Source organism: Ipomoea triloba, chromosome 6 (assembly GCF_003576645.1).
Source record: "Ipomoea triloba cultivar NCNSP0323 chromosome 6, ASM357664v1".
Lineage (NCBI taxonomy): Eukaryota > Viridiplantae > Streptophyta > Magnoliopsida > Solanales > Convolvulaceae > Ipomoea > Ipomoea triloba.
The window spans coordinates 26,551,422-26,565,555 of NC_044921.1; the positions used below are offsets into that span (position 1 = coordinate 26,551,422).

General features: G+C 34.4%; 1 protein-coding gene across 1 annotated transcript; it reads left to right on the plus strand.

Moving 5' to 3' along the window:
- The first annotated feature begins 12,173 nt into the window (after window positions 1–12,173).
- On the plus strand, window positions 12,174–14,134 carry LOC116023106 (U-box domain-containing protein 38). Its single transcript, XM_031264078.1, has one exon. The coding sequence runs from the start codon at window positions 12,347–12,349 to the stop codon at window positions 13,946–13,948; it is 1,602 nt and encodes a 533-aa protein (XP_031119938.1). The 5' UTR covers window positions 12,174–12,346; the 3' UTR covers window positions 13,949–14,134.

Below are 14,134 nucleotides of genomic sequence, written 5' to 3' on the forward strand. Positions count from 1 at the left end.
TTTGGCGCCACAATCTGGAGCCTGGAGGGAAGGCCTGGGAGCGTTTGTATACCCGTTACCCGTTCGTTGGGTTTGAAAAGCATGAAGCTGGCCCATTTGATAGTTGGCCCATTTTCAGTGAAAGCTAGATGCTCTTATTCACGGGCATAACAGAAAATTAAAAGTCGTATATTCCACAAAGTATAATATCATTAAATAACAATGTTCATTCTTTGCATTATTGCATATACTCAAAAACATTAACGTTGTGTGATATTAGAGGAGTCACTCTGTGGTGGTTGACTAAACATCAGGTGCAATATTACCATGTCTATATCACTAAGAAAGCAAAAGAAAAAAAAGGGCCGGAAAGAAAGCAAAAGAGTGAACTTTTTATTATGTTTGGCTTCTAATGTTGTTTGGTATGAAAAAAGAAAAAGAAAAAATATTATATTCCATCTTTCAGTCCCACTTTCTAAGCCAATGAACATGTTTGCCACAAAAAAATCACTGGATGAAAAAAAGAAGAAATTACTTTTCCAGAGTCAAACTAGAAGTGATTACCATGCCTGTCCAATCGCTCATCTATTACCCCAACCCCAAGTAAAATCCTATAAATTACTATTCAAAAGCTTATAGCTTTTCAACTCCATCCATCATGCATAAATCTCAAATAATTAATATAATATTACGTAATAAAATTCAAATCATCATATATGTCAATGTTAAATTACGAAACATAATTAATGTTCTTGTCGATCATATAATTAGTCTAAACATCGGAATCAAAACAAAACTTTAACTTTAACCTAAACCCAACATCCAAAAGGCAGTGGTGGTCTGGTGGATATTGGATGTTAATCGTCTTTTCAGTAAAACTGAGGAATTGTGTAATTAAATAAGAGTTTTGGTATATGAATTTTCAAATCTTACTCTCTAAATTTTATTTATTAATTTAGTGGATGTTGATAAGTTATTTTTTTGAATTTTAATACAAATGTGTATATCAAAATTTTGTATATGGAAGTAAAAGTTGAAGTAAAAAATGAGAATATATATAATTTTTTTTATTAAATAATCCCATTCAGATTCCAATGAAGCACAGGCAGGCCATCTGACCGAATGTACGTTCCAACGTTTTTCATTCAAAAATCCAATGATTCTCTTGTATCCCTCTAACATTCCGGAGTTCCATGATGCATTTAGATACATGTCGTCTTTGATATATTCCTCTGCATTCATTCTTTATTTTATCCACTCATCAAGTGCAGTTTGCCAGTCTTTATCTAAACCCAATAAAGCATAGTTGCATCAGAGCATATTCATATATATATTCACCCATCTAACCCCATATTTATATACATCCATATACAGCCCTATACACCCTTTTTCCTGTTTCCAACTTTTCTTATAAAATTCAACTACTTTCACCTCCAACATATTTCACCTTTACACCCAACCATGTTTGCTAACCCCCATTACTTAATTTATTCAATTCCCTCCCTCACTATATCTTTCTTCAATTCTTCCATTTCGATCAATTTTCTTCTATCATGTTACCTTCTTTTTTTTTTTTTTCTTTAACTTTTAAATGTTTAGTGTTTTATGAATTCAAATCCCACAAACACTAACCATCACCATTCTGTAAATATATATTTATCCTGGCCTGACTTGATATTAAGAACATGTGTAATCAATCTCATGAAAAACTATTAGCGGTATATTTCTGTATACTTGCATAATGGTAAACATTATGCTTCGGATTTACACCAACAAGTTGGAGAGATGGAAAGCCCCGATTTACACCGTTGTCATATATACATATATAGATGCATTGACTGGGATGAAATTTTGGTTGCATTCAGGAATAGAGTTGGTGAATGGGGCAGGGTACGTTTAACATAGAAATGTTGGTACGTTGTAGATGAGATGGTAGGGCCTGATTTTAGGGTAAAGCATGAAAGAGTTAGCTAGCACCATGTGCATTCTCATCATATATAATTTTGTACAGTACAGTACAGTAGATCGAGTAGAGTTGATGAGAGCTGAGAATATAATATTATGTGGGGATTAGGGGAGGAGTGGGGGGTGGGGGGGAAGACTTAAGAGAGAGAGAATAGGCATTAGTCCATGGGAATTGGCAGTGCACGCAATACTACATTGGATTTATTGTTAATGCTTTGAAAGCCAAACACCAAACAGCAATCATAATGTCTTCCTCCTCCTCCACCACCCCTCTGACTCTTCATCGCCGCCATCATTACACCCTCCACACTACTTTCTTTTTCTTCTTCATCCACCAACCCCACTCCCCCCACCACCCCCTCTTCTCCTCCTCCTCATCAAACCCCTCCATCAAAGAAGAAGAAGAAGATGAAGATGTTGTTGAAGCACTAGGGTTTCCTCCACCCACCACTCAAACCCTAGCTCTACACCTGCAGATCACGTCGTCGTCTTCTGTGTGATCCCTTCAGATTCCAGAGGTCACGTTCTCCCTTTCTTCTATATGGGGAATCAAGCATCATGGTCCGATTGCTTTCCATCTGCTACCTGCAGCCTAGTTAGCAGCTACATCAACAACAACAACAATCATAGTACAACCTAGCTTCCTTTAATTTTCCCCTTGATCTTCCGGGTTTGTTAAGTTGTTATTATTATATTTAATTAAACTCTAGATTTCCTTCCTTCATATTTCCATTTTGTTTTTCCCTTTTATTTGGGTTTTCATACTTGATCTACCTGCTTAGCTTGTTTGTTCCATCTTCAGCGTGATTTAATTGCAGAAAACCCTAAAAATACTTGTGTGCAGTGTGTGATGAGCAACAGATTTATTATATTTCTTAGTTTATGTTTGTTCCTAATATAATAATATATCACATCTCATCATCTTTAATACTACCTTCTTTGTTCATGAAATTTCTTCTTCTTTTTTTTTTCTTTTTAAATTTTTATTTTTCCATCTGATCTGATCTGATCTATATATGGTAATAAATTTGATCAACTGTGACAGCATGGTTCAAGTAGCTAGCTTGGCCGGATCTGATCTCCTTTTTAATTTGTTGTGATATTTGTTTAAAGCTGAAGCTATTATTCATGGCCATTATCCAGCACCAAAGTGGTGATCTATGTTTTACTGTCATTATTAACGTTGTGATCGATAAAAATAAAAATAAAAATAACTGTAGGTAGCTAGCAAGCTGACAGTATTCAATGGAACTATATATATATATATGTATGGAATATAATGATGAGTTCATAGAAAGCAATGCTCTTAACAGTACAACTTATATTCTTATCTTACTCAGTATATGATATCAGTTTGACTTGGCTATACCTGAACCTTATCACCTTGCAAATATAGCTAGGCCTAAATATACTAGCCGGCCTCTCTCTATATAGAGAGAGAGAGAATCATATATATTGCATTTGTTGAGAATCATATATATATATATAGCATTTGAACCTCAGTTGCATGCCATTTCCATGTAAGAAGTTTGAGAATTTATGTTTGTGACGATGTTCTTGTTTTACCTCTTTCTCTTCCCTCGATGCTAGATAGCTTTATCAGAGAGGAATATAATTGAAGTCAACCCACTTACATATATATGCGTGTCACAACATAGCTAAATTAGTTTGCATTTTAAAATACTTTATCTTAACATAGAAGGCTAATATTGCACATTGAATTGAAGTATTAAATTACCATCTTGTTTTAATTTACATTTCAAATTTTCTCCCACACAATAAGACGGGTGATATATAAACTTTTTTCCTTTAATGTAAGCACAACTTTAATGAAACGTGATAGAAGAATGATTGAGTGACTTTAACGTAACACGACAAGAATAAGGACAGATGTCATGGGTATAAATTAATCTGTATTTCACCAATCAGTCTAATAATACAAAAAAGTATGGAAACAAAATAAAGTTGGTACGTGTCGGTTAAATTTCAAGATGTGACGTGCAAGAATGGATGGGAATGGAGATTGTTGTATGTACCTTCATGAAGGCATATATGCATTTTATTTATGTGTATTGAATGGCGGAGTAGCTTAGCTTAGCTAATGTCCAATATTGACTTGCATGTTTTGAGACAACTTTTCTCCAAACGGTTCATTTTATTAATCAGGAATGAATAACGTAACACAGATATTTGGCAGCTTCTACGTACGTGTAAATAATGTTTTATGCATCAAATGTGAATCAGCCCACATTAGCATCGTACTCCCTCTTTTGGGTTTGAGTTGAGTCAATAAAACTTTTGTGGCGTCGAAAGGAATACATGAGTGTGTGAAGTATAAATTTTGTATCGCAATATCATGAGTTTAATTCTTTTCAACACTATCTCGATTTGGCATGTTGCATAAGGTCTTTAAAGTGCTATTTACCTCTCCGATATAATTGATTCCTATTACATAGAAGCGGATTCCCTTGTCATTCAATAAAACTTTTGATTGCAAATTAAATAAAGAAAGGATATGATGCATTATAGGTGGGTGCATCATGCATGCACTTAATTTTGATATATAAGTGTCTCAATTCGATCTAATTCTATACTTACTATACAACAGCGTGCACTTGTAATGTTATATATTTATATATGGCAGCATTGATGCGAAATGCAAATTAATTAATATAACAAATTTAATTAAATCGATCAATAAATACATGGATTATATTGAAGCATATGAGTGAGTGATGTGCGAATATTGTTTAATCTTGAATTTTCCAGTTTGGGCCTCAAAACTTTTAATGCAATTAAGAGATCAGAGCACTTGAAGAAAACTTAGTGGCCTAACAAAGAGCATCGCATCCTAAATTGAAATCAAAGCCCAGACAGAAACTTAATTTGGATCCACGAATCTACAGCACACATTTAAGTACCCTAGTATTTGATGTAATGGTACGTGATTTATATGATGATGAAACTAACACTTATTATTATGTCAAAAATTTATAGTTAGTAGTGAATGTCAAAAGTACTTTAATTACTTGACACTCATTGAAAGTGACGAATTTAAACACCAAATATGCTTTGAAAATGTAAATAACTAAGGTGGTCAAAATCAATGTATGTTTTTCAACTAGCAGTACGTGTATAACAAAAAGTCCTAAATTAAAATACATATTTCGTAGTCCTAAACGAACAATTCATCTTATGAAAGTCACATATATATGGCATATTCGAGTAATTACGTTACGTGTTGTCTTGGATGTGGTTGTTAGCATGTTGGGTTGCATTGTCTGCTTCCTCTTTCTTTAATTTCTTCCTTAACGCAACAAGATCAATTCATGGCTAAGCTAGCTAGTCTTTTATTTTGTCTTGACCATTTGTTTCAAAATCAAGGGTTTTTTTTTTTTTTTTTAAACAATTACGTACTCCGTAATATAATACAATACATTAGAGTTTTTCTTTTTCTTGGGAAAAATATTTAATGCATAAAATTTAATTTCAAAATGATAATATTTAAATTGATAATAAGTTCTGTAAAAAAAAAATGATAATAAGTCAGAGATAGAGAAAATAATACTCCCTATATAATACCACCCAAAATCTCAACAAAAAACTAACATTTATCATTTATGTCCAGCCTAATTAAACTAGACTTAAACAGAGATGGACGTGACCAAATTAAAGATAGATGAAACTATATATATACATATACATGCATAGTATGGGAGTAGAAATGACGATGAGTACGTCACCCTCCTCCCCCTACTACCAAACTCAATTATGAATTTCCCCAGCCTCTATAAAAGGCCGGCCAGGGTTCTTTGTTAGTCTTCTGATCTCTACACTTTGGCGGCCAGAAGAAAAGAAAAGATCATCAGAGTAGATCGAGATGGAGAAAATGATGAGTATAAGAGTTACGTTGAGATGTGTATTGGTTATGGGTAGTATCCTGATGAGCTGGAGCTTGGCGGAAAGATCAACGGTGGTGGAGGGGTCGAGTTTCTGCGATTCAAAGTGCGCAGTGAGGTGCTCCAAATCAGGGCGGCCTGACAGATGCCTCAAGTATTGTGGAATATGCTGTGAAAAGTGCCACTGTGTTCCTTCTGGGACCTTTGGACACAAGGACGAGTGCCCTTGTTACAGGGACATGAAGAACTCTAAGGGAGGACCTAAGTGCCCTTAATTACATATACCTCTTGTTTTTTAGTATGTAAAGAGACTCGAACTGAGACCTTCTATATAAAAAATAATAGTGATAATGTCATCGATCAAATTGTAAGGTATGGTACTGAATTGGTACCATATACTATTTGTTAGTAAGTCTGATTGCTATATGAGTCTCCATATTTTCTAAATAAAAAAATATATAATATGTTAATATGATATGATGTAGGACTCGATATATATCATCCAGGTAGAGTCTTTTTCTTTTTCTTATGGGGTATGGAAATATGGAGAGAAAAAAAAGTTGCGGCTCAGTGGGGATATGGATGGTTTAATGGTGGAAAAGATTAAGAGCAATTTGAATAATCCATTTCCATCAATCAATCGTTTTCATTATGAAAAAAGGGTTCACTATATGCACCAAATTAAATGAGGATTTGGACTTGTAACAATAAAGCACAATCTTTATTGCTTTCTTAAAACCTAAAAAAAACCTCAGACTTTATGCAAAGCAGCGCCCGCAGTCTTTAATTTGTTGTTACATATATAGTTCAATAAGTCGGCCGGCTAGATTCATGAGAGAGACATGCCTGCATATAGTTAAGGGTTTTGAATTTGTATGGTTCAAGTTTTATATGTATAGTTGCATGCATGTACTGCAAATTTTCTGGACGAGAAACCAACGTACAAAAAGTGGGATTTCCTTTGCTTACCAGTTAAGAACTTCGATTCCCCTTTTGAGGGGCTATATATATATATATATATATATGCAAATTCAATCTTTTATATTAAATTTTGTTTTAATTAAATGATATGATTCATTGATTTGTGATAAATGTTATGAATCTCCCGATATAGATTACTTAGGCGGCTCTTTGCATACTTAAGCATGATGAACATATAACATATAATATAAACATAAATGCGCAGTGCAACTATCAACTTAGACTATTAGTCTAGTGATTACTTTAGGACTCTAGTTGTTCTGTTATATTTAAATTAGGAGTCTTGTTGTCCATTACTCTTTGTACTCAGTGTGGTTTTACGTGATATTCAATATACAATCCAACTTCACTCTGCTCATGTGCTTTGGTGCGATAATCTGGGTGCTACTTATCTGTGTGCCAATCTTGTGTTTCATGCCCGGACGAAATACGTTGAGATTGATTACCATTTTGTGCGTGAGCGTGTTTTTGCTGGGGATCTTAAGGTTAATTTTCTTTCAACCAAGGATCAGGTGGCTGATATCTTCACTAAGCCTCTGCCAGGACCTCGTTTTGTTGACTTACGTGTCAAGCTAAGCGTTGTCCCTTGTCCCCCGTCTGCTTGAGGGGCTGTATTAGTCCAGTGATTACTTTAGGACTCTAGTTGTTCTGTTGTATTTAGATTAGGAGTCATGTTGTACATATTCTCCATTACTCTTTGTACTCAGTGTGGTTTTACGTGATATTCAATATACAATCCAACTTCCTAAACTCTCATCTAGACGTGTAGTTGAGATGGAACACATATTTCAATTTAGTATCAAAACTAATTCCATACTGGAGGTCATGGATATGAACTATAGTTCACATGTTACTTGAAGCTCGCACACGTGAATTGAAAGAGAAAACATGCTTCAATTAAGTAAATATTTAACCTCTTTCTCTCATAATAATCCATACTATGGTTCATGTATGTTACTTAAGCTCGCACACGTGAATTGAAAGAGAGAACATACTTCAATTAAGCAAATATTTAACCTCTTTCTCTCATAATAACCCATAACGGATCCACTTGATCTCCTACAAGGACATGATAATATGATATAGTAATAGTATTGTATAATTTTTCAAATTGCTATTTTTTAATGAACTTCAAAATTTAATAAACTTAAAGATAGGGGAACATTTTTATATAATAATAATAATAATAAACTCAAGGGAAATTTATAGAGTGTTTGGTTGGTGGGTTTAGGCATAAGGAATGAGTATGAAAGTGATTGCTTGTGTTTGGTTTATAGGTTTTGTGAATGCTACTATGTGTTTGGAATACCCCATTAATGAGAAAACACATACCCTTATTAAATAAGGGTTTCATCTCCCTTCCTCCTTTCTTCCCCAACTATTAATAATCATTCCCATTCCACCCAACTACCAAACATGCTAAATACTTTCACCAAAACCCATTACCATTACCAAGTATTTGATACCCATTCCGATTTCGATTCCCATGTGCCAATGAACACACCCTTAATTTTGAGAAGATCGATAATACAAACGGACTATTATTGTGATTTCTACGTGCATATTATGAAAAGTTTCTTCTCTTTTCTTCTTCTTCTTCTTCTTTCTTTTTTTTTTTTTTTTTTTTTTTTTTTTTTTTTTNTTTTTTTTTTTTTTTTTTTTTTTTTTTTTTTTTTTTTTTTTTTTTTTTTTTTTTTTTTTTTTTTTTTGGTTTGTCCTCATCTTTAAACTTAACTAAAAGCTAGCACTAATATATGGTGCAGAATGTATTGGAAACGTTAAGAAGTGAACAAATTAGAGCCCAATTAGTCATGGTTTATCAGCTCAGATACAGTACTGTTAGTGGGCAGAAAGCATTCTTATTTCTTTCTACTTTATTTGTTGCTTTTAAACATCGTGATGCATTCTAACAAATAATGGGCCCTATACTTTCTCAAATATATCCAAATTTAATTCCAAGGAACATATCCATTACAAATATAAAGACTTGGTTCAATTATATTTAAATTACGTGTTCCGATCCATACTATAATAGTTTTAATTAGTTTTATTAATTATTTTTAGTCTTTTCAAGTTAGAGGTGATGATTTATCATATCGATCTCATGTTAAAATTAAATATTGTCACTTAAAGTTTTTAATATGATTTCAGAAAGTATATAGCAATTGACAAATCAAAGATTAAACATATCTTGAATGGGCAACGTAGGCAAGAAACATTAATATTGTTTGAGATAAAGGTATGACATTTTAAATTTGTACTTGATAAGAATAATGATCTTTATTGGCAGGTAGATAATTGAATCTCATGTCGCACACTCGCACGCATCAAAAAGTTCCTTTGCCTTTTAAAATTTTTAATTTTTGTTAATGGACAAAAAAAGCTGTACAAATAAATTAAACTGAAATTAGAAACGTGAAAACATGTTTAAATCTGACGAGAAAGTAGTTATGTATAAGCTGGCATGGTTTCAAGTTTCAACCCAAGCATATATATATGTAATTGACTATGGTTATAATTATCCTACTAGTTTATTTTATTAATTAAGTATATATGTTTTAATTACACATGGTTGACTTCAATATATTATATTGTTTGATGAATCTAAAATTAAGCTTACTTACAAACAAGCAAGTCAAATAAATGTTCGAAAAAAAAAATCATGAAAAAGAAAAACAATATGCATGAAATATATGAAAATAAAAGTAAATAATTTTCGTCAATATTCTCGGCCTTAAAATTGCTAGCTGCATACAAACGAACAAACACTGCACGTACGTTTAATTTTCCAATTCAGTCCAAAATAAAATAAAGGACGGTTGACCTTGATTACAATTCGAGTTGACCTCAACTAACTATACAATAGGATTTGCGCCATTCTGACCAATTTCACCTAATGTATCTACTTAAATAATTCTACATTTTTTACACTTTAAAGTTTAAATAGTAATAATACAATATAGTAGCTAGCTAGGTATGTAGGTAACGGCTATGTTTGGCAAACCTAGCTGAAAAGATAGTTGAAAGCTGAAAAGTAGCTTAAAACTGAAAAGCTATAAGCTCGAAGCTGAAATCTGAATAGCTGTTAAGCTAGCTGTCATGCTTAAAAGTGTTTGGTAAAATTAGCTTTTTGATAAACTGATAAATATAAAAAGACTAAAAAGGACATCTTCATACAATTTAAATAATTTTAAATTTAAAAAGGTTTGTTTGTATATTAAAATATAAAATAATGAAATCAATATATTTAAGTAAAATATAAAGTAAGAACATGTATTTGAAAATATATAAAGTAAAAAGAAATGTTTATAATTCATAGTTCATACAAAAATTAATGTTCAAACACAAATGTCAAACTGAAATTACAACCAAACATAATGAAAAGAAAATGTTAAAATGGTTTTAATTGAAAGGGGTAAAGGATGTCATTTATTTAAAATTATAAGGATAAAAATGAAAAAAAAAAAGAAGTTAAAAAGCTACTAGCTTATTTTTGAAAAGCTACCCCAAGTAGCATTTCAAAATAAGCTCTTATTTTAAGCTACTAGCTTATTTTGAGAACATTACCAAACAGAGCTTATAGCTTATTAGTAGCTTAAAATAAGCTATAAGCTTCTAAATAAGCTCTGCCAAACAGAGCCAACATATATAGTTTAAGCAATGATTCCTCTTAACAAGCCAACCTATTCAAATTAAATTACTCTCTAAATTTGATTACTACAAATTAAATAAAAATGTTTTATAGAATTGAAGAATAATGCTACATGAAAAAATAAAAATTAAAAATCTCACAATCTAACATGGACATGGTAAATACAAGTTTTTTTTTATATTCATTTGTTAATTAATATGAATTATTTGTGGTGAAATTCTTGTATTTTTTTTTATATATAGAGTCAATATCATGTCAAAAGAGGTGCATATTGTAAAAGAGTTAATTCCGTTTTTGGTACTAGAATTATAGCTGACAATCCACTTTTAGTCATTTTTTATCAAAACATCCACTTTTGGTCCTAGTATTATTGTGGCATGACCATTTTTGGTCCTCTGTCAACAAAATAGTTCAAATTTCGTTAAATACAACGGTATTTTGATATTCAATTATGAATTGTTTCAAAATAATAAACATAAAAAATATAGTGGCTCAACCTACTTTGTATACAAAAGATCTAAATGTCCTTGTATTTAACGAAATTTCAACGATTTTGTTGACGGAGGACCAAAACTGGTCATATCACAATAATACTAGGACTAAAAGTGGATGTTCTGATAAAAAAGGACTAAAAGTGGAATGTCACCTATAAATCTAGGACTAAAAATGGAATTAACTCTATTGTAAAATATGGTGTGATTTAGTATAAATATGTGCACTTCAAAATTAGAAAATATAACCTAAATACCACCACATTTTTTAACGAATATGACTCTTTGCGCTTGTAGTATAAACTTATACACTTGTAGTATAAAATTTATGCACTTTATATTATAAATTTATACACCTCAAATTAAAAAAAAAAATCAAAATGTCACCATATTTTTAAAAATATTCTTTTCCTTCATTCAAGAGCATTGATCTGAACTAAATCAATAGTTGAAATCTCACCTCATATTTTACCTTGTTCTCTTTTTATTTGATCCAAATTATTTATATATACACACAATTTTTTATTAGTTATAGGATGGCAAATTTGTTAAAGTCGTACTGTCCATTATTGAATAATTCTTCAAGGTATAGTGCAAGTGATGTCAAAAGAAAAAGTTGATGTAATCATAAGTAATAATAGGAAGTTACTTTCGGAGCTTAGGAAATAGGAATCCTCAATGGTTTCATTGGTCGGTGAACGTACTAAAAAGAAATTGAATGGAATCGCTCATAAATACGGTCACATGACTGTCTCACAAGACTAGACTAAAAATAAAAGATAAGTTTGGTAAATAATTGTTAGCAGATTGAATTAATAAGCTTGACTAGCTAATAGCATTAATGAGTTGGCTTGATCCTATGTATTTCATCACTATAATAATAGGGGTCCAAATTAACTTGTCATTCTATTAGACTTTGATGTTATAGGTTATTCAACTTCCATTTTCATTGGTTTTTGTTTTTTTGAGATAATAATTATATTTGATTCATGTAACGTGTTATAGTAAAATATGAGATTAAATCGAGAAAAAAAATAGAAATTATATAGGGAGTGCAATATTTTGTGTGGGGAAAGAGAGATTCAGAAGTGATTTTGCTTTTGGTTTGTAGGGAAAATGTCTCAAATAGATGATACCTAGTCAAAATAAGGGGTCCACCACCCTTAGTAACTTTTGTATAGTAATTAACTGCGCTAAACACATAATTACTTGACCCTTTCTACGGGGTTAGTTTTGACAACGTTATCTCCTCCGATCCACTCTGTCATCTCAATTATCATCCTCGTCTCCAATTAACCTCAAAATCACATCTTTGTTCCTCTGATTCACACTCCGCCACACCTCACTTCCGATTCTACATTTTTGCTGCAAAAGATCTGATGGGCGGTCATGGGAAGCAACAACGGTGGTGGTTTTCGTTTCATAGATCGCCTTCGTCTAAACTCGACAACAAAGATCCTCCAACGGAATATCTTTGCCCCATTTCGGGGGGATTAATGTTCGATCCCGTCGTAGTTTCCTCCGGTCAAACCTTCGAGCGCACTTCTGTTCAGGTCTGCAAAGATTTGGCTTTTCAACCCCAGCTTTCCGGCGGTGGCACCCCTGATTTCACCGCCGTGATTCCTAATTTGGCTCTCAAGACGGCGATTCTTAGCTGGTGTGAAAAGTCCGGCGCCGAGAAACCCAAGCAGCCGGATTATTACGCCGTGGAGTCCACTGTTCGATCCATGATGGTTGGGTCGGGTCGTAGTCAAGAAGATTCGAGATTTCGGGTTTCGGAAAAGGAATTGCTTAGACAGGTTGCGGATCATCCTCCGGTCTTGCATTCTCACGCCGCCACGGAGTTGAATCCTCGGAATAATCACCAATTTTACTCTTCCTCAAGCTCAGAAGAGTCGGTGATTGCCAGCGGCTCTCCTTTGTTGCCCTTTACTACTCGGCCGGTTTGCTTTTCCACTCCCTCGTCCCAATCGAATTCGTCGGAGATAATTTCCGACGAAACTCCGTCTTCTGCTTCTACGTCGTCGTCCGAGGATGGATATTATGTGGTGCAGTTTAACAAATTGGATGCCTTTGACCAAGAACAAGCCGTGATCGAGCTGAGAAAGATGACTAGGACTAACGAGGAAGCTAGAGTCTCGCTTTGCTCTTCGCGGCTTCTATCGGCTCTGAAGCCGCTGATAGTGTCCAAGTACGCCGGAATTCAGACGAACGCCGCCGCCGCATTGGTCAACCTCTCGCTCGCGAAAGTCAACAAGGTGAAGATCGTTAGGGCTGGGATTGTTCCATTGCTGATTGATGTTCTGAAGGGCGGGTTCGAGGAGTCTCAGGAGCACGCCGCCGGCGCGATTTTCAGCTTGGCACTGGAGGACGACAACAAGACGGCTATTGGGGTGTTGGGTTCGTTGCCGCCGCTTATGCACGCGCTCAGGACGGGGACTGAGCGGACGCGCCACGACTCGGCGCTCGCGCTTTATCATTTAACTTTGGTGCAGAGCAACCGGACGAAGCTGATTAAGCTCGGAGCCGCCAGCGCGCTGCTTGGGATTATGAAGAGCGGCGACTTGGCGGGAAGAGTGGTGCTGGTTGTGTGTAATTTGGCGGTTTGCGCGGAGGGGAAGACGGCTTTGCTGGACGGTCACGCGGTGGAGGTGGTGGTGGAGATGCTAAGGGACCCGGAGTTGGACGAGTCGACTCGGGAGAATTGCGTGGCGGCTCTCTACTCACTGAGTCAAGGGAGTTTGAGGTTCAAGGGGTTGGCGAAGGAGGCAAAGGCGGCGGAGGTTTTGAAAGTGATAATGGAGAGAGGAAGCGAGCGGGCAAAGGAGAAGGCTAAGAGGTTGTTGGTGGCGCTGAGAGGTCGGGACGACGACGACGGCGGCGAGGATGTGGATTGGGAAGACGTGTTGGAAGGTGGGCTGAGTCGGACTCGGTACCGAGTTGGGAAAAGTCTGCTTAGTCCTAACTCAACCGAGTTCTAACTCGAGTGAGAAGAATTGGTAAAGGTGTATTTTAGTGATTTTTGCTCTTTTTTTTTTCTTGGTATGGTGTATTTGGTCAAAATTTGACTTTTTTTTTTTTTTTAAATCTGTTCAAATATTTGATGGGAATTATTTGTTGTGTAAATAGATTAGGTTTATGAATGAAAATGGAATCTTCAGGACTGA